Source organism: Benincasa hispida, chromosome 9, assembly GCF_009727055.1.
Source record: "Benincasa hispida cultivar B227 chromosome 9, ASM972705v1, whole genome shotgun sequence".
Classification (NCBI taxonomy): Eukaryota; Viridiplantae; Streptophyta; class Magnoliopsida; order Cucurbitales; family Cucurbitaceae; genus Benincasa; species Benincasa hispida.
Window position 1 is genome coordinate 36,050,160 of NC_052357.1, and position 22,715 is coordinate 36,072,874.

A 22,715-nucleotide genomic window follows, 5' to 3' on the forward strand; every position below is an offset into this window, starting at 1 on the left:
AGACTCTCCTATCTTTCAGATGGCTTTGGAATTACTCCAAATGCATGAGAATTCTGGAAGAACTTTTCGTCCCAATTTGATGCTACTTCCTGTCCTTTCTGTCCGATAGCATCTCCCCTCTTGGAACCTCTTGACCAACGCATGGTCTTGCTACCAATGAATAGTCTCCTCCCAATACACTCTTCTTTATGTCCTTTGAAGAGAATTTGAGTTCTCATCTGAAGTCCTCGGCCACTATTTATAAGGCATCTAAAAACTCTCCAAGGTCGACACCTTCTACTTGGTCGCATGTCCAAGTATTTCTTCTTCACACTATCAACGCAACCTTGCATCACCGCAACCCAAGGTGTCTTGCTCCCTTTTACCAACGCATAACCCTTAACTTTGCATGTCTTCTTATGTATCCACTTCATTTGCTGAAGGCTTAAGATTTCTTCCCAACAAGCCACATGTACGGATGACGTCTTTGAATGCGTCCATCCTTCATATGCGTTTATCCTTCATATGCATTCATCCAACTTCATATACATTCAACTAGGATAATGACCAACACTTCTTCAATGCATACTACTTGCCTTGACCAACACTCGTTCAACGCATACTACTTGCCCTGTCCTATGCGCCCACATGCCTTCGTATAAACAACATCACCAACGCATAGTACATCACCAACGCATAGTACATCACCAAACGCATAACACATTGCACCCATGCTAGTGCATCACTAACGCATAGCACATCACCAATGCATAGTGCATCACCAACTCATAGTATTGCACTACCGCATCCATCGCTTCCATCGTTGCTTACCATTGCATAGCACTGCCGCGTCCATCGTGTCCATCGCATCCATCGTGGCATACCATCGCATCACCGCATGCCCTTGCACCGCACGCCCTCGCATCATCGCAATCTACCAACGCATTCCTTTTACCGCATAGCATCGATGCGTCGCATCACCGTGTGATACCAACATATAGTGCTTGTCATATATCGTCGACGCATACCTTCGACCCACAACACATAGCACTGTCGCATGATGCCAACGCATAGCTGCTACCGCATACCGTCGATGCATGCCCCCATCACCGCATACGATCCATCACTGCATCCTTCATCGCCGCATGCCATCCATCACCGCATGCTACCAGTGCATCCCTTCAGCCGTAAACCATCGACCATATACTCTCGCGTCCAACGCATCCATCGTGCCTGCCTCCATTGCTGCATGCCTCTATCCATCGCATCCAACGCATCCAACATCCAGCACCCTTGGATGTGGAACTTGAGGCTGCTGCATGCGTTGTTCTAACCTCTTAAAGACCTTGGTTACTGCATGCACTACTAACCTCTCAAAAAACCTCTCAAAATCTAATGGCCAACGCATGGCATACACTAACACATTGTCAAATACTTAGTCATTTTTCTCCTTGGCTTCCAATGCATGGTTACTCTTAGCAAGCCTCTTGCCAATAATTCAGCCAATCATGCATCCAACCTTACAAACGCATGGTTGCCTTTTCAACTTATGCATTAATGTCTCCTAACTCTTAACGCATGGGTTCTTTTGACCTTACACTTAGCTAAATTTAATCAAAAATCTTAGCTTAAAACTACTCAAGGAAAATCTATTCAACACTTAGAAATTTCCTTCTCTTCAACATAGGATTTAATTTTCACTTAGTTAATTTCTTTAACCACCTGCTGAAGTAGGAAAAATGGAAATCCGGGTTTCACATTTAATGAACGCATTTTGATGTTGGATAGACGCATGCGCCAATTGGTGGTGTCCAGACATAGGTATATTGTGCCAATTGGATGGATGCAAATGAGGTTGGACGGATGCATTTGTGGTTGATGGACGCATTGAGGTAGGATGGGAGCATATGAGATTGGATGGACACATTCAAGGTCGTCATCCGGACATATGGCTTGTTGGGAAGAAATCTTAGGCCTTAAGCAAATGAGGTGGATGCACAAGAAGACATGCAAATTTAAGCATTAGGTGTTGGCTAAGGAAGAGAAAGACACCTTAGATTGCGATGACATGAAGGTTGCGTTGATAGTGTGGGGAAAAGACACTTGGACATGCGGCCAAGTAGGAGATGTCAACCTTGGAGAAGGATGAGATGCCTATAAAAGGAGCAGAACGCTTCACTTTAACCCATAAACCATTTAAGTCCATAAAGATCACAAAGAAAGGATTAAGTTGGAGACATTCATACGTTGAATGAAGAAAAAGAGGCGTTGAACGGATGAAAGTAAGAATAGAGGCACTGAAGGAAGCTGGATGTACGGACAGACACTTAGGCTAAATTCAAATGAGAAGTTATCTCAGACTACTCGTGCAAATCAGGTGATTTTTAGACCAAAAGTTTTTAAATTAAATGTAGATTTGGTGTAAGGATTGCCTTAATGAAATTCTAATTCTAAGGCTGTCAAATTCAAAGAAAACCGAGAGGTGCTCACCAGTGGAAAAACAGTTGGGCCAGGGGGAGTAACCTCGAGACTTCAAACTACCGCCAAAGAGTTTCAAGGCGAAACTCTAAGGTAATCTGGTTAAGACATTTTCACACATTTTTTAAGAAGGGAATGTCTTGAGATAAGGCCCGAAAGAGTGAGTAATCTAAACTTAAAATTAAATCTAAAATAGGGTCCAGCAGAAGAATAAGGGAAACCGGGTGAACTGGGAGGAAAAAGAAATCTCAGCAGGTCGTTGTAAGTGGTTTCTCCTTTTACTCTTTTAAGCATTTAGAATTAATATGTTGTAGTTTATATGAGATGAATATGAAATTGGGATGGTCAGGGGGTCTATGGACGTAGAATCGGAGCCCAAAATAAATCCTTACAGGATGGTCAGGGGATCAAGGAGTCTAGTTCCTGAGCCCGTGGGAAGGAAAAACCTTGAATGGGATAGTCAGAGGGCCGACGGGCCTAGCATCTGAGCCCATGAAAGGGAGAACTATGTGCACATAGGTTAATGAATATTTTTTAGATGTGAAATGTTAACTATCTACCATGTGTGTAGGTAGGATTGTGAAAAGCTTCATGGTATAATGGAGGTTTGCATTGGAACCTCGTGTTATAATACTTATGGTCTGTAAAAGATTTGTACTTATGATTCCACTCACTAAGCTTTGTAAAGCTCATGGTTTGTTTTATGTGTTTCTCTCGCAGGTAACAGAACAGTTCAGGTTGCAAAGTTGGTCAAGGTCTGCCACAAGTTTAGAAATAGTACTAAAAGAGATTTGTAGTCAAGGTAGTACCACACTAGTAAATGTAACTTGAATTTGTAAACTAGTTTCCTAAATAAAGCATGTAAGATTTTTCCGCTATTGTAGTAAATAAGATTTGAAAAGGAAACAAGTAAGGTAATGTCAATAGTTGTCATGAAAGAGTAGCATTAGTTAATATCACGCCTCTCATCGGGCTCAAGAATGTAGGCTCGGAGCGAGGTGTGACAGTTTGATAGTCCTTTATGGTAATTTGACATTAGTATAAACACTTTTAGTGTGAAAAAACAAATGAAGTTATACATATAAACACTTATGAAAAAATATAACCAAACGTGTAAGTGTTTAAACGTTTAATTTCTAAACAATTTTTAGGGTAAGTGTTTAAAAGAAAATGAATTTTTGGAGAACATTTCTTTTCATAGACAATCCAAACTCACCCATAGTTGAGATATAAAAGTCTAAAAATGAATATCTTTGTTTGCAACTTTTAATAACAAATTTGTGACCAAAAGGCATCCCAAGAATCTTATTTATGATAATCACATATATCATACTTCATTCATTTATGTCAATCTAAGCCTAATTTAAAATTAAAATAAAAGAATTATCATGTCAAAAGTTGATGATTCGTCACCACTGCTTGGCAAATGATGAGATTACTCTATATGTATAACTATCCCCATCCCTAATTAAAACAGCTCTCTTGTTAGTTACATGAATCAAATTAATCTACATTCACGTAGAGAGGAGAATATTAAACAGGATTAAACATACTTTAAATATCTATCTGACACTACATAGCTCAAACAAAATCATTGCAAATACAAATTTCTATAGTTCCATTTGAAAACTATTTGATTTTTTTTATTTTTGGTAATCATTTGATTTTTTAAAAAAAATTAAACCTATTTCATCTCCATTTCTTGCAATGATTTGCATCTCTGTTTAAGTACCATGGTTGAATTATTAACCAAATTCAAAACACAAAAACAACTTTTTGAAAGCTACTTTTTTTAACCATTGATGAAAGGACCATTGATGAAAGGGACAGTTGCAAATACAGACATTAGACCGAAAGTATTAGCAAATATAACATAATGTAAAAAAGATTGCAAATATAGCCAAAATTAAATAGATATTATTGATAGGAATCTATCAGTGATAAACCATATCACTGGTAAGAGTATCAACCATAGAAGTCTATCACGAATAGATTTGTCTATATTTGTAATTTTTTTTAAATGATGTTATACACTTGGTTATTATTCCTAAAAATGCTACCAATTGCAATTACTCTGGAAGAAAAGTAGATGACAAAGAAAGAAAATTAGAGATAGAAGTAGTATCCATAGACTTAATTTTTAAAAATAAAAATAAAAAACAAAATAGTTATTAAATGGAGCCTACCATTTTCCTAATTGAATTATTATACTATAGAAAATGAAAATGGCAAAGATACAAGGAGGAAACGTACTAAAAGTTTTCCTCACTAAAATTAATGATCTTCTGCCTCAACAAAACATGTCTTTACATGCAGTTCCTACAAAAATAAAAAAAAAATATAAAAAAAAAATCTTAAGAACGGAATCAATTTGCAATTAAATGATCAATTGTCAGCGGAATCAGGGTCAGAACATGATCGGCATTCAGGTTCAGTTTCAATAACCCATGCCTCCCATAGATGGTGTGGCTTCCTTCTCATCGTTGGGTTGTTCGACCACCACTGCTTCTGTTGTTGTCATTAGCGAAGATACACTGTACATTAAGAAACGTTGTGAGGGAAAAGCTTAATTATCGAAACTCGAAGAGACAGTGAACCTCATGTGATGCTAACGAAACTACCTCGCGGCATCTACTAGGGCGGTTCTGATAACTTTCAAGGGATCAATAATTCCAGCCTTGATCATGTCTACATATTCACCTAAACATAGATATGTAGGAAACTGGATAAGCAACAGCTGCAACAACTTGTAAAACTCCAATATATTGAAAGAAAAAGGATAATAGAGTTACAAGATAAACCAAGGATTTGAGATACTTGAACCCTTCCAATCTTTTGAGGTACTCTCCCGTCCTAATTCATACCGACAACCTTCCTTCTTCCCTACTCTCTATTTACAACCAACCTTCTCTAACAAACTCCAACACTAATTGCTAAAATGCTCTTGATACTCTAATTATTTTCCAATAGCATTTCTATCTGAAACCAAACAAATCGAAACCTTCATATTCATTTTGAATGTTGTGGCATCAAAATACAGACCTTTAGCTGCGTCATATCCAAGGTCGGGGTTGTCCTGTTCGAGTAGCTTGCCAGTCACTACTGCTCCTTCAACTCCGGCGTTAGAAGCAATTGTATAAATAGGCATCTGCAGATAAATCAGCCACAAATTGACCACTTGTAAAATATGATGGTAACACATTAATAAAGCGTAGTGAGTTTCAATATAAGGTGTTTATGCACATTATAATCCACTATCAATATGCTGAAATATGACAGTCCATTTGAATCATTCTTTAACCCTAATAGAACTAGTAGTTGAAAAGATGATAATTTTTTTTAACCTTTAGAGCATTTTGAATAATTTGAACACCAATTTTCTGATCGAAATTTGCTGTCTGCAACTTATCCAACTCCTTTGACGCATAGAGCAGAGCAACACCACCACCTGCCACGCAAACTCTTGAGTCATCACAAGTTCACTTTTGCAAATAGGACATAGCATAACGCTGCCAGTTTCAACTCCCACATCAACAGGATATGGACAATGATGTCTAAGGACTTGCATGGCTCAAATAAATGACAGTTATAACACATTGTTTATTGCTTCAAATTGTCAGCCATCCGAAACAAGAGAAATTAATCTGGGCGCTAGTTGACATTAGATAAAGGACTTGCACAGAAAGTTTAAGAAGATGGCATTACCAGCTACAATTCCCTCCTCCACAGCAGCTTTGGTAGCATTTAGCGCATCGGTAACTCTATCCTTCTTTTCCCCAACTTCAGCTTCACTAACCCCGCCAATCTATAAATATTTGAGGGTTGAGAGTTCGGCACCATTTATGTAATGTTTCACCAATTCAAAAACGTTTGTGCTAAATTTCACATATCATATACCAAACTATACAAAAAAAGATAAAGTGTTTGTGAACTCTATTTAAGGTAGCATAAATCTTCAAACCTATTTTATTATACAACTCCATCGAATGTTCCATGAAAAATCCAAGATTTAAGTTGGGTGTGGAGTGCTGGTTTGAGACAAGGAAATCGTTATTGTTTTCTTTTTTTTAATAGAAACTATGACTTTATTGCGAAAGAATGAAAGAATACATGGGCATAAAAAAAACAGCCCAACAAAATCGTTAATGCTTTTTTTGTTTTGTTTTCCTTCTTTTTCTTTCCCCGTATAGTGGATCATCCGACTTCAGAAACAAAATAGCTTTTAGATGAGGGGTAGAGAAACATTAGGAGAGTTAGGATTTAAGTATGTTCAACACTTTCGTGTGGGTGTCTGTTACCAAAGATTTTGTTAACCATCAGTTAGGCTTATTTTAATTGATTGGAGCCTCTTTTCTGTTTTTATTTCAAGTTTTCATTTGCATACTTTTGTGGTAGGGCTTTTCCTTTTGTCAGTCCTTTGTATTCTTTCTTTTCTTTTCTTCCTTTTTTTCCCCCTCCATCAAAACATGGTTTCCATAAAAAAATGAAGATAAAAACGATAAGATTACATGTATGTTCACAAATCTCTCTGAGTAAAGAAAAACAACATTGATGACCACTTGATCAACATTTGAACAAGTTAAATCACGTCCGAAAGTGCTCACAATGGGCCAAATATATATATATATATATAAATAACATAAAGACCTACCTTAAGAACGGCAACTCCGCCAGATAACTTTGCAAGCCGTTCTTGCAGTTTTTCTTTGTCATAGTCTGAAGTGCTCAACTCAATCAAGGATCTCAACTGCCATCGTCCAGTCATGAAATTATTTATATATTCACGAACCATGGAACCTAAGGAAGTCTAAGAGACCGCATGAAATTGTTAAAAAATGAAGAAAATGAAACCTGTTCGGACTGCTCTTCAATTGTCTTCTTGTCACCAGCCCCATCAAGAACCACAGTATCATCTTTTGACACTGTAACCTATGCCGAATGCACAACATTGATAACATTAGAAGTATAATATTGACGTGGAAAATAAGGTAAAGGGGGGAATATGTCTTTAAATTAACCACTAGAAAAAAGAAAACAGTAGAGGTTTTAGCATTTGATATGCAAAGTCTAGAACCCTCTCCTCGATATGATAACAGGTTAAGATCATGTTACGTACAGATGTTGATGCTATATTTCACCTGTTTGCATGAGCCCAGTGATTCAAAACTAACTTTTTCAAGGTTTAGACCAAGTTCCTCAGTTATGACCTGATATTCAAGGTAAAGAGAAAAAAAAAATAAAAATGAAATATGAGAACTAAAAAAACAAAGTAAAACTAAAAGAGCTGTAAATAGTCAGAAAGTCTACTTGGCCTCCTGTGAGAATTGCCAAATCCTGCATGCTAGCCTTCCTATTATCTCCGAACCCGGGGGCTTTAATTGCACAAACCTTCATTTTGTTTAAGTGATTAAAACCTTTTAGTTAGTATATCCAGTGTTACCACTAAAATTTAACACAAAATATCCACATGTAACTAAGAGCATTAATATTACCTTTATACCAGCACGTAATTTATTTAAAATAAGGGTAGCTAATGCCTCACTTTCCACATCCTCAGCAACAATAAGTAAAGGTCTTTGTTTCTATGACAAAAATAGAAAATCACTGTTATGTAGTGATGTTCAGAATACACTAGAGTCAATATCCCCTAAATAGGACAGGTTACCTTCAGTGACAACTCCAAGACTTTTACCACAGCATTTAAATTTGAGATTTTCTTCTCGTGAATTAAAATTAGTGGATCTTCCAATTCCTGGAAAACAAAACAACCTAGAAATCTGTCACAATTTATAATGCTGAACAAGACGTCAAAATCTGAGGTCACAAACCAAATCCTTACACATTATTGGTTTTTCTGGTTGGTAATAAAATAAGGAGATATATAACCCCTATCCAGCTTCATTCCCTCGACAATCTCCAAGTCGTTATCAAGTGTGTTACCATCCTGCAAAGAATTCAAGGGAGAGATCAAATAATCATACTAGATAGGAATTTTATGACCCAAAATCTGAATCAGGACTATGAACGTCAGATGATGCTATTCATGCATAGCTTCAGACTATAATTCTTAGAAATGAAAGACAGTGTTCGTGTGACAAAATGTCATGAAGTAGAAGGAAGAATAAGAAATGTACTGTCTCAATTATTCCAACTCTACGAAATGACATATTATACTTTTTTATAGGAAGAAATAAATTAATCAATTCAAACATCTAATAAGCCAAATCAATAAGAAAACAATGTGAAAGCTGGTGAACTAAACAAAAACCGATTGCGATCCTGGTTTTGGCCAAAGAGTCAAAGCCTATTCAAGACATGAGGGTATTCGCAAACAAATAGTGCATAAGAGAGCATATTGAATTAACTTACTGAAATGGTGATAACTCCTTCCTTGCCTACTTTTTCCATGGCCTTGGCTAATAGTTCACCAATCTTTCGTTCTCCATTTGCTGATATAGTTCCAACCTTAAAAAAATTAGAAAGTTAGTAACAACTTGGTTTTTTGACAAATAAATAAAAGACTTTCGATCATTGGTACAAACCTGGGCTATTTCTTCAGATGTACTTATCATCCGTGCTCTGCTCTTCAGGGTTGTAATAACAGAATCAATTGCCATAGTAATCCCACGTCTTAAGTCCATAGCATTCACTCCAGAAGCCACAGATTTGCATCCTTCAGTAAATATTGCACGAGTAAGAACCGTTGCACACGTTGTCCCTTAAATAAGGAAAGGAAAAAAAAAAAAGAGCTTTATATCAGTAACTCCACCTGTTCGAATAATTCAGACCATGTGAAAAACTATCTCCTCCTAAATAATTGAGCATTCTCGAGCCAAAAATCGTATTATAAGAATAACTGCAAAAAAGAGTCCCACCAAGAATATAAAAGATGCTTGAAGGAAAGAACAGAGTTTTCTGCATAAACATTTTCAAAGACTCACCATCTCCTGCCACATCATTAGTAGCATTTGCAACCTGCTTCACCAAACTAGCCCCGATATTTTTTACCTTATCTTTGAATTCGATGCTCTTTGCAACAGTAACACCATCTTTAGTCACTTTTGGGCCACCAAAACTTTGCTCTAAGACCACATTACGTCCCTTGAAAGAACAAATATGAAAGGACACTTCAGTCAGTGAACTATCTAAAAGGAACCTCTGATTGCGTGCATTACTATTATGAACTTCAATTGACTTAGTCTACACAATGATTGACTAAAAGTGATCGTCAGTCATTAAACACTAAAGTATGTAACAAAATTCATAAATGAAATGATGCATTTATATCATGTTCAAACACATAAGCCTAACAGAATCCATCAGAACAAAGAACAAAACATCAACTCACTTTCGGCCCCATTGTAACTTTCACAGCATCGACAAGCTCTTCAACACCCCTAAGCATCAAGGTACGCGCTTCAACCCCAAATTTAATGTCCTTCGCTGCATAATTCCTACTGCAGTTGAATCTAGAATTGATCTGAAATCCCACATTCGGGAAGGAAAATAAAAAGTTGCTACTATCAGAATCAGTCAACAAAATACGTTGAAGTTAATGAAAACAAAGAAGATCACATTGTATATAGTTACCACATGTCATTACTCGAAAATGCAAGTTAAAGCATGATCATATTAAAGAAAATGAATAAGAATAGCGGGAAAATACCTGGTGAGCAGAGTTTCTGGCCAACCTACACAAAGAAAAGAGGGGGAATGAATGAGAAACAAGCCAATGGGCAAGAATGAAATGAAAGGAGATGGTGAAAAGTAGTACCTGGATTTGGAGGCAAGGCCCGAGGCGAAGCGGTGCATAGTGGCAACGAAGTTGCAGAGGTTGAGATGGAGATGGAGAAGAAAGAAGTAGAAACGTTGAGAATGGCTGTCTGCAACTGCAACTGCAACTGCAACTGTAATAACAGAGAATAGGGTTTTAGTGTGGGATTTGGGAAAATGAAATCTCCATATATAGGATACTGAAATCGCTGACTCATTTTATGCTCCAATTCGGAATTTACGTTACAAAAGTGGTTAATTGCCAAATATCCCATACGAAAATGTTATCTCAATAGATATCTTACCTAACCATAATTTTTTGGATCGACTTGCATATAATGATTAAAATTATTTAAGTAATTAACGTTGGATCGTTCAATCTTATCAACTATAAATTCATAAGGTCTCTTTACTAGCTCATACTAACAATTATGGATCAATTTAGTTGAAATAAAATTTGAAACGTTCAAATTAATACTTGATATATTTGACATACTAAATGAAGAAGAACAAATTTATTGTATTTGATACATTAAAAATCAATTAAAATTAATGTATGAAGATATATATTAAATAAAATTATATATATATATCATACATTGATTTAATTTGACTTTGACCTATTAATCCTTGCCAATACCCTCATTTATATTTTGAGGATGATAGTGCCATCAACTTTAATTTGTCATCTAATATGATAAGATAACAACTTTGACTTCAGTTAAATCATTGTAAAGGTTGAGTCATCTCATAGCTTTATCATGCACTATTTTTGTCTGAAAAGTATTTTTCTTTTGTATTTAGTATGCAACCTTATTTTTCTAGATACTTTTCTTCCTTGGTTGGCTAATCTTGGTTCGTATTTTCTACTTTCCTAAAGCTGTGAGTATTTAGTGGAATGCTTTCAATACTTTAGGGTTGTTACTTATTGAATGAAAATCATCGTGTGATTTGGAAAAAGAGTTTTTTGTGTAACTGGCACTACAAGAATTTTGGGCTTTAATGTCAATTTTAAACCAACATTAAAGATGGTGTTTTTAAAGCCCTTTAATGTCGGTTGTCTTTAATGTCGGTTTTAAACCGACATTGAAGAGGGTGTACAATGTCGATTTTAAACCGACATTAAAGACAACCGACAAAAGGACTTTAATAACAATGTCTTTAATGTCGGTTGCAACCGACATTAAAGCCTTTTAATGTTGTTTGTCAACTAAAGCCCAGAATCTATTGAAGCCCTTTAAACCGACATTGAAGCCCAGAATCCATGTCCGTTTTTTCAATTATTGTCCATTTTTTTAATTCCGTTGTCAAATCCATTTTTAATATCGGTCAAAAAGTTAAAAACAACATTATATGTCTCATGTTGGGTCAGGAAATGTCGGTTATTGTTTTTTATTAAAAAAAATATAAAAATGTGTTCATTGTAATGCGTACCTATTATATTCTGCATGGCAAGCCAACAATATTTATCTTCCACCTCTGAATTCACTGAACTCAAACCTGAAATATAACAATAGATAGAACAATACACTCTACATAAAACTAAATATAAATCTACCTGCAGTGAAGCACACTTCTGTAATAATTTATCCACAAATAAGTATTAATATCTCCAATCCATTCTATAAGTACTCATCAAATATGAAATAAACACAGTAACCAACATTTACATATCGATAACACACTTTCATAGAACAATAATTATAATTATCAACCACCTCTATAATAATCATTTCTCTCATTCACAAATATCAATTAGTACTTCCATGAATACTTACACTAGATACCCCATAAACAAAAAAGAATTATACATAAATCTTCCAATAAACAAATCATTGTTAGATAATAATTCGTCTATCCACAAACCAACGATTAGTACTTCGGATTCATTATAAACTTGCATATTTTACTCAAAACTCGTCAAGATTCATTCTAAGCTAGCATTTACATTCTATTGAGACAAAAAAACAAGAAGTACATCCTTACACAAATCGGCCAATAAAACTTGCCCATTGGGTTCAAATTACGCCAATCTCTCCTTGGGTATATGCATTTTTTGAATTACGTCAAAAGTTAGACCCATTGGTCCTCTGACCATCCCATATGAGGTTCTTCTTACATGCTCAGGAACTGGGCTCTCATGACCCCCTGACCATCCCGTGAGTTTCTGCCACAAGCTCAAGAACTAGGTCTTCTAACCCTCTGACCATCCCCAACCACATACTCTCATAATCGTTCAAGTTACTCATACATCTACATATGCATAGAGTTTTTATCGATATGCACAAGACCTTAAAAGAATACTACTCACTGTTTGTTAGTAGGGATCTTCTTTCCTTTCTAAGTTTCCTGATTTCCTCTGCTTCCTTCCTAGGTCTCGGGCCTGTACTATTTTAATAATTAGCTTAGAGTCTCATGTTTAGGGCTGAAATAATCTTAGAATTCCTTCTTGGCCCTAAACTTAGGTCACCAACTCCTATTGATATGAAACTAGGCCTCTAGATACTCTTGAACAGCAGTTGGACGTAAGACAGGCCTTCATTAAGCAGTTGGATGCATGACAATCCCTTTTAAAACCCTAGAATTCCTTTAAGCAACGCATGGACTCAGCTAGATGCATGACATAACTAATCAATGCATAGCCTCCCTTTGATTAACGCATGACCCTACCCTGAAACCCTAATTTTCCCTAAAACTCTTCTTTTGAGTTTCCCTTGAAGGGAATTGAGTTCTGAGTTGAAATGAAGTTCTCCCAGGGTATTTATAGGCACTCAAAGGTGTCATTGTCACCCTTTCTAAACTACCAACGCATGAGACATGTTTTGCATGAAAATCCTAAGTGTTGGCACCATGCAAAGTCCAGCACAAGGGTCCTTGACGCCTCCTACTTGCATGAGAGCTTGAGGTGTCTCCACCATGCAAAGTTCAATGCATAGGCCCTCCTTGAGTTGTCATTTCGGCCTCTTACATCTCCTATGATGCGTCCACCTCACTATAGTTATTCCCTTTTGTTGTCAATTCAACCTTGCTCTCCAAGTTTCCAAGCTAACACATGGTAATATATGTTGGGCACATGGTTTCATGGTTGCTACACCAACCATTCTCTATGCATCCAACATCTCCTCTGTGCGTCAATGAAGTGATTCCAATGCAAGATCCCTTAGGTTTGGACGCATGGTTTCTTAACTATGTCACCAACTTGTCTCTTATTCATCATATAGTTTCCTCTTTGGTCTATGGAAAAGGCATGCATCCACTTCACATTCTCCTCCCCTATTCATGCATCCAATTAGGGTTCTTGGGCTTCCTTGGGGTAACTCTTTCCTAAGGGTTCGTCATATGCTTCCATCTTACTGCTCATAGATCCAAAATGGAATCCACAAGACCTCCTATACGCCAAAACCAGTCCTATGCGCCCAACTCTAACATCATGCAACAATATTTCTTCCACTTCTTTATCCCTTGGTTTTTATCTTCTTCTCAAAGCATAACTTACTCCCTCGAACTTAAAGGCTTAGCCATGCGTTCCTGCCATAAGTTTTCTTGCTCTCTCACCAAGTATAACAATAACGCAAGTTTCTTGGGGTGATCTGAGGTCGAACTCAAGGACTTGTAACTAAATGTTGTTTGTGAAGTAATGCGTTTGAGGCGATGGATAAAAGTAAAAAGATAAAAGCTGAAGTATTATGCACTACTCCTACTCCTAACTAAACAGATTGAGCAATGGAAGTTTAACTAAGAGAATTGGTAGAGATGCAGCAGTCGTCAACGCATAATAATGTTCATTAGGTTAGGTCGCCCGAGTAATCCCAGCGCCACATTAACGCATCGCGCACCTCTCGGTGGCTGGCCAGATGCTTATATCTCTATAATGCATGGTTGCGTCGAGCATAAGATCGTGCCTATCTCTAAGAACAATACCTACTTCGCTTTAGTTGTGTCATTACTCGCCCTCTCAAGCTGTTAGTTGTGGCTAATCAGCTCATAGACAAGCATTACAACAACCCATAGACAAGCATTGCGACAGCCTCACACCAAACGAATAGGATTAACTCACTATACTCACACAATGCACACCTCTCAATGGGTTGTTACATGTGTCCTATCTCTAGGCTACACGATTGAGTATGCGATCACCTTTAATAACTAAACAATGAAGGTAAATGATGACATAGATAAAAGAGATGAAGAAGATGATGCTGAAGGAATTAAGATATGCATTGATTACAACATGTCTTAATATATTATGTTAAAATGTAATACAATACAGGGGCAAGAGGAGAAATAGAAGGTGCGATGAAAATAATCTCTTGCTTTTCATCCGAAATGCGTCAAGGCTGCTGGTGGCACCATGGATGAATGGTGGAGATGTCTCTCTCGAGCTCTATCTCTGGCAAAAGCTCCTTTCGTCACTCGGAATGGTTTGTGGAGGTGAAGAATCCTCAAAGAAAATCTCGCTCATGTTCTCATCTGTGATCGCAAGCATCTGCTTTATGGTAGAATCTCGAATTCTTTAAAGTAAAGGTCCAAGGTGCTATTTATAGAGCTCAAACGTCGACAGCCTTCATGATTGCATTCTGCCCCATTGCCACCTTTGTCGTTGTATGACAATGTCAACATCACCTTATCTTATTGATACTCTCAAGGTATGCGTTTGTGCTTGCTTCTCTTGAGGTGCCAATGCATTCCATCTACCTTGCGAGCAGACTTTTATCGATCTGTAGATGCAACATCCCATGCGGCGAACTTAATCAACTCATGCGTTCAACCTTGCCATGGTCTGGGACCGACGCATGCGATCTTGTAATATCTGCAGAAATGAACACTTTGTCCTGAAATAACGCATGGTATAGGGTTAGTGGGGATTTTTTGTGCTGTCTGACGCAAGCTCACTTTTCACATGAATTCTTAGTATTATCAATACATATTCTTGCTTATTGGCCCTCCGAATTATAAGTAAAAGGCTGCAAAAGTTTGCATTTCTATGAGCTATCACTCGTAACATAATCTCATAACATAGCTTCCCACATCCTTATACATCCATAGTTGTCCAAAATCTCCCCTTGGGATGCATTCAACATGATTCCTCTATTGCATCATGCGTTGACCTCATCCAAGATTCCTCATCCTCTCCTATAGGGTATGAATCCAACTCTTATTCTCATAGTATAGTTTGGACACTTAGCCAATTCTTTTACTCTAAATTACTATGCCTCCAACACTTAGAAATTTTTCTTCCTCTCAGAAATGGTTTAGATACTTAGTTAAACTCTTCCCTTCCAAAGCTTGAATTTCAAGCTCTTCTCTCCCTCCAAGGAAAACCTGTGAGGGTTCGGGTGTTACAACTCCATGCCTTGGAAAGTAGGGGAAACCAGGGAACTTGAGAAGAAAAGGATATCCATACTAACAAATTGTGAGTGGTATTCTTTTAAGGTTTTGAGCATATCGATATAAACTCTATGCATATATAGATGTATGAATAGCTTGAATGATGATGGGAATATATGGCCCAGGATGGTCAGGAGGTCAAAAGACCTAGTTTCTAAGCCTGTCGTGGAACCCCGGGATGGTCAGAGGGTCATGAGAGCCAGGTTCCTAAGCCTGTGAGAGGAACCTCATATGGGATGGTCAGGAGGTCAAAAGACCTAGTTCTTGAGCCTGTCGTGGAACCCACGGGATGGTCAGAGGGTTATGAGAGCCTAGTTCCTGAGCCCTCATATGGGATGGTCAGAGGACCGATGGGTTTAGCTTCTGAGCCCATAAGAGGGGGATCTATGTGCATATAGTAGTAATAAAACAAATAGCAGAAGAGTCTAGGTTGATGTGAGAAGACGAGATCTACCACGAGTTAAATGTTTATGTAGTAGTTATAAAGTTAAGGTTGGGTAAATGTTGTAAAACCCCTAAAACTATAATTTCTTTTAAAAAGAAACAATAAGTTAATTCTATTTTTCTTTGATTAAGTTTAGTTAAGGTAAGTTAAGGTGAGATGAGCAGTAGATATTACAAAAGGGCGGTATCTACGGTCCTCATGCCTCTTTTCCGATTCAAGAGGTGAGCTCGGGAGGGGGTGTGACATTTAAAGCTGCAAAATCAAACCCTAAAATAATTTTGAGTGAATAAAGATGTGTTTCATAATGATTTTAAATATGACAAAAGTGATTTTAACTATTTCAAAACCACTCTCAAATATGTCCTAAGTTAATTCCAAGAAAATGTGTTTGAAACACTTTTTTTTTTTTTTTTTTTTTTATGTAGAAGTTGCTAAAATTTCACATCATCACTTTTAGATTTCTATTGCTTCATCAACTATCAATATTAAGTGCATATTTAGGATGATTTTGAAATATAACCTTTATCATTTTCAAAATCACAAGGAAATACATCTTTAGTTACACAAAAACCAATTTAATGTTTAATTTTTATATAATTAAAATTAATATTTAATGATTAAAAAATATTTTTGAAATATTTTTTTAAAAAAAAAAATGTGATGTTATTTTGACAAGACAATGGTTGCAGCAAGAGTTGAAGATTCTTCAAATATTTTGCAAAGGTGGAATTTGTTATATTTTGGCAAAGTATTGGAAGAGCAATTATCCTACATCTGAAAGATTAAAAAAAGTTATAGACTCCAAACACTATAAAAGAGCCTATGTCTTTGGTTTCAAATCATCAGAATTCGAAAAGCACTTTAAGCTTGATATACTAGCTCAATTGTGTGAGTGGTATCATGTTTTGAGACAGTACTCTTGTAATTAGGGTTAGAGATAAATTTCTATGTGATTGTTGTAATAATTTTTCATATAGTGGAATTTTTCGGTTTTTGGTTTATTCCTCGATTTGGAATTTTTTCACATTAAGTGTTGTGTTCCCATTTTTATTGCTTTCTTTTATTATTTGTTATTTTTCTCTATCGATCATCAGTGGAATGACCGATAGTTAATAAATGGTGATTAATTTGATTAAAGAGTTTAATCAATTAATCTTGTATCATTGGAGCTTCAATATTTAGGTTCATAGATCCTTTAGTCCCTTTTTTAGTTCAGTAAAAACTAATGTGAATCAAATTAAATTAATTTTTATTTAATTTGAATTGTTCAAATTAATTAAAGGGAATTAATTTTATAAGATATAATTAACATAATGTACATTGATACATTAAAGTATAATGTGTGTTGATATAATATATAGTTTAATGAGAGAACTAAGTATTTAAATATGATTCAAGTGTTTGTTATATGAATTAGATTCATATAAAAACTATATGTTAAAATTAATGTGAATATGATTCCTATTATATCTATATACTTTAATGAGAGAATTAAGTATTTGAATAGCTTTAAACATTGATTGTATGAATATGATTCATATAAAAACTATACGTCAAGATTAATATGAATACGATTCATGTTAATACTATAGTTATATGAGAGAATAATAAACGGTAGGTTTTATTATATGTGATATAATAAACTATAGGTTATATATTATACGGGATATAATATATATAGTTAATTATATTAGTTTGTTAATATAATTAAATTAAAATTGATTTTTTTAAAATTTTGAATTAAAAAATCAATAACTCCTTGGGAGTTATTTAGTTATCTCTCGTATACGATTTGGAGAGGAAGAGGGGGACACGTTTTGGTTAAACAAAATCTGACAGAAGAAGGGTTCTCTCTGCTCTCAAGTATTTTATCACTTCCCTCTAGCAAATTCTCTAAGAAGAACAAAATCCCTCTCAAACTCTCTGGCATAAAAATTGACAAGGAAGCCCACTCCTCTCCGTTGGTTCTCTCCTTGATGATAACAAGGAAGACTCCTTATGGTGTTCTTGCCATATTTGTTGGGCTTTTGTGTTCGTGGTGTTGAGATCGGGAGAAGAAGATGGTTTGTGATCTTTCGTGTTGTTGGAGAGGAAGCGATAAGAATGGTTCTTCAAGGGTTAGTGCTCTTATCCCCTTTCCTCTCTGTAATTCCTTTAGATGCATGCTTAAAGGTGGATGTTTATCATTGTTTCCATTTTTGCTCTGTTTATTAAGTTCGGTAAAATGATTTCAAAGACACAAGCGATCAATCGCTTCCGTTGCGGGATATCGATTCCCTTCAATTTCGTGGTTATGGCTATTTGGGTTAAAGAGAAAATAACTTAGGTCCTGTTTTGTAACCACTTCATTTTTTATTTTTTGTTTTTGAAAATTAAACCTATTTTCTTCATATTTCTTATATTGATTTGCATCTCAATGCTTGAATTCTTAGCTAAGTAGATAAGAACGTTAAAAATTTGGAGGTAGAAGTAATGTCCATAGGCTTAATTTTAAAAAACAAAATCGTTACACAACAAGGCTACATTGTTTCAATAAAAAAAAATGTAAGAAATAAAGATAAAAGATAATTATTTTATTTATAAAACATAAATTCCAACAAATAATACTTTTGTTTGACTAGAAATTAATTGAGAAATATTGTTCAAAGCTTCATTCATAGGATTCAGTCCCAATTACATACTTTTCTTTCCCTTGCAAACCTCTAATAATTGAATGATCACAAGATGCAAGAATTCTAAGGGAGTATATGTTTGCATAGAACATTATTTCTCAATGGACTAGGAGCAGACCAAGGAACAAAGCCTTTAGGCTTGCAGTCTGTGAACCCCCCAATGGTAATTGGTGGAGTTGCACCCATTACACCATTAAAGTGCTGGGAAAGATCCAAGATGCTAACTCCTCTTGTAGGGTTTTGAATTGTTGGAAGCATGTTTCTAGAAGTTGCCATTATTGTGGAAAAATAGGAGAGAGCCAACAAGGAGACAAGAAAGAAAACTAGAGAACATCTTAGCATAGCCATTATTGATGAGGAAGCCAATTGATTAAAGGATGATTTGTTTTCAATCTTAGAGATGGCTTAAATATAGTGAGGCAAGATAAATTAAGAAAATATTGATTAGAGGCAAGTTGTCCCTAATCTTAAGCTAGTGCATTTCATAACTAGAATCTTCTATATTTATCAACAATTGTTGAATTCTTTGATCACTTTTTAGATTTCAAAAACAAAATTGATCTCAAGTTGTTAGGGTATACAACTATTTTTCCACATTTTCAGAAGAAAAGTTTCTTTCATATATATGTGTAGTTTGAATAAGCAAACTATACTTGGTAAGTTTATCCATAATCCAACAACGATTACGTACAATGCATGTGATCGAATAATTTATGCAACGTTTTAATACAAGTTATTTTTAAAGTGGAGCAATGTATGATAACGAGGATTCAAACTACATACCTTTAAGTCGGAAGACATAGTTTTTTTTTTTTTTAGTTAGTTGAGCTATATATGCTAGTTTTAACGTTTTAGTGTGTAATGATTCTTGTTTTGATGTAGACTTAGTTAACTTAAATTGGAATATAATTATTCATAAACATGATTTTTCTTGTGTACAAAACGGAGAAATATCAATTTGTAACCACAATTTTTGTAGTTGTATTACTTAAATTTCAAAGGGAAATTGCATTATATGACACATACATTTTAAGAAACCAAAGTCATGACTTCAACTTTTTTTGTAATTGCAGGTGTGACAATCACATAGCAATCACATAGAAATTAGATACCAATCACATAACACTCACATAGAAATCAGATACCAATCAAATTTCCAGGGAAAAAGTTTTTTTGACATGTTTGTAAAAAAGCAAAACCTAGGGACATGCGCTCAATTTTAATTTTTTTTTTATTTATTAAAGTTGCAATTGCCCAAATACAAAACTAATGATCATATCAATAAAAACTCTAAACTTTAAATAAATTTGACTATTTATTTGGATATCGATTTAAAACTATTAATGCTTAGTTTTCTTTAAAGCGTGAGACTCCTTTGAATACATAAATTAACGTTATTGGAGAGAAATTTCAAATTCTAATATACTAAGCAATGGTTTCTTCGTCGGATATTGGGTGAAGGAGAATTTTACCTAGATATTAAATAAATTCAAGTGTGAAAAGGACTATAATATAGTAATGAATAGTCTATATTGATTTAATACTTATGAACATTAGGATTCAAATTTATGTAATTATTAGTTTAGAGTTTTAAGTGTACAAACTACAAATTTCGAGGTATAAATTGATTTTACAAATTTAGAGGTATCAATGTATTTCTTTTCCAAAGAAAAAACTTCTTTTATTAATAAATGTCTTAAAGACCTAAAAATTTCTTTAAAATAAAATTAAATGTTATAGTAATACAAGTTATGGAATTACATATCTTTATTTAGGAAATGAAATCAAATCCATGAGTCCAAAAAACTATGGATTTAAAGAAAAAAGCGGTTTAGGGTTTCGAGGCGGCGTCTTCTTCCGAGGGTCGCCATTTCGACGTTTCGCCAACTCGCAGTGGTTTCGTTCGGTGTGTAGTGGAGGGTTACGGTAGCAGCAGAGGATGGTGTAGTTCCGACGAAGCAGTAGACATCAGGTGTAGTTTCGTTAGTGCAACAGAGGTCGTTCGGTAGCAGCGGTGGATTCATTCGGTGTGTAGTGGATTCGTTCCGTCATTCCGACGATTGGTGAGGATAGTGGCTTTGTTAGCCGACGGTGTTTCTCGGTGTAGTTTTTTTAGTAGAAGACAGTGAGGACGGTGTGAGGACCATGAGGACGGTGTGAGGACCTTGAGGACAGTGAGGGGTACTTTGATCTGTGGATGGTGAGGTTGGATGGTGCGTAAGCAGTCACCTTTAAGATTGAAGGAGAAGAATGGAGGACGAATTGCTCAGCATCCTCTTCGGCTGCTTCGTTCAGAGATCGAATCAGTATTGGGTGCTCGTTCTTTGGAGGTTAAGGTTTTTGGGATGTCTGACGGTCGCTTGAGGAGGGTGAAGGGTTCAAGTACGGTGAGTGTGGCCAGGGGGGGGGGCTAGGGGCTGAGGAGGGGGGAGGGGTGATGATGGGTGATCTAGCAGTGGTTGAGGGGTTAAGCTAGAGTCTGAAGGTATTGGGGTTGAGAGGATAGAACCGGATCCGAAGGGATTTCGGCTGGTGGTTGGGCAGAGGAGGTTAGGCTCAAGTGTTGGGGTCAAGATGTGAGGGGTTTTTCTGGGAGCCTTGAGGGGGTTGGGTACTCGAAAGGAAATTGGGTTGCGAGGGGTGTTGGGGTAAGCTGGCCTATTGGGAGTGGGATGAAGCTGGGTGAAGGGAGTGGTTTGGTGCAGGAGAAGATGAGGATAGGTTCGAATAGTAAGGGGGCTTTGGTGGGTGCGTGGTGCGTGGTGCTGGGCCGGAGTTGGGAGCCTCGGGGGAGGGGGGGTCAGAAGTTAGGACATGTGGAGGTATCACGGGTTGGGCTTATTGGAAGCGAGGGCTATTTGATGGATGAGCGGGGTTCTTGTGGGAGGGAGGAGCCGGTCCTCAAAACCAATTCAGTTGGGGGTTTGGTTGAAAGTCAAATCGGTTGAAGGAGCGGTACGGTTTAATTGGTTCTGGTTCTGGTGTGAAAGATGAAAGTTCGTTGGCGGCCCTTTTTGGGTCAAATTTGAGGGGAAATTTAGGGTTTATTCCCCCTTTGGTTGAAAATGACAAAGTTATTGTTGAACCCTGTAAGGAGATTATTGATGTGGGTGTGTATTTGTGGGAGAAATCTTTGGTTGGTCAGCTTATGGATGCTAAACTCTCATATTCTATTATTTGTCGCCTTATTCAGAGAATTTGGGGACACATAGAGATGCCAACTATTACCTTGTTGGAAAACGGGTTGATTATCTTTAAATTTCAAAAGGCCGAGTCACGGGATTAGGTGCTGGAGAATGGTCCGTGGCACTTGGGTGGCAAACCCATCTTATTACAACAATGGTCTCCAAGTATTGTTCCTAAAACTTCTCTTTTTTATTCTATTCCTATCTAGATTAAACTAGAGTGTGTCCCCCTAAAGTTGTGGATGGATAAGGGTTTAGCAGTGTTGGCTAGTGCTGTGGGTAAACCATCTCTTTTGATGTTACAACAAGAAAGCAATAGCAGTTATCGTATGCGAGGGTCTGTGTTTAGGTGGATGGTGATTTGTTATTTCCCTTTACAGTCACCGTTAGCATGCGATCAGGAGTTTATTAATCCAGTAGTATGAGTGGAAACCTCATAGATGTGCTTTCTGTGATTCCTTTGGGCATCCAGGGGCGATGTGTGAGAAACAAGGTGTGGCAAAGAGTCAAGAGTTATATATTGTGGTGGTAAATGAGGGGTGTCTTGGGGAGAATGAGGGACGTGTGGGTGTGAAGAAGGGGCAGGATTTGGGTATTGATGGAAGAGAAGTTCACCAATGGTTGGGAATAAAGGTGTGGGGAGTGATGATGAGTTTACTATGGTTAGTCGTCGTCGGCGTGATAAAGGAGGTATAGGGCATAAGGGAGGCAATGGGTCATTGGGTTCCGGGCCCTTGAGGAGCAGAGTATTTTATGGGTCCCCGGGAATTACGGGTTTTGTAAAGCACATTGACG

At 36.6% G+C, this 22,715-nt stretch overlaps 1 protein-coding gene across 1 annotated transcript; it reads right to left on the reverse strand.

Moving 5' to 3' along the window:
- Positions 1–4,596: 4,596 nt before the first annotated feature.
- On the reverse strand, positions 4,597–10,411 carry LOC120086332 (chaperonin CPN60-2, mitochondrial-like). Its single transcript, XM_039042926.1, is given in 18 exon segments — positions 4,597–4,991; positions 5,079–5,157; positions 5,500–5,605; positions 5,802–5,905; positions 6,163–6,262; positions 7,109–7,204; positions 7,309–7,386; positions 7,596–7,664; positions 7,765–7,845; positions 7,950–8,039; positions 8,123–8,209; positions 8,297–8,401; positions 8,827–8,922; positions 9,000–9,175; positions 9,399–9,558; positions 9,806–9,937; positions 10,124–10,148; positions 10,232–10,411. Coding segments are annotated over 18 exon segments (1,719 nt in total). The 5' UTR covers positions 10,270–10,411; the 3' UTR covers positions 4,597–4,894.
- Positions 10,412–22,715: the final 12,304 nt, after the last annotated feature.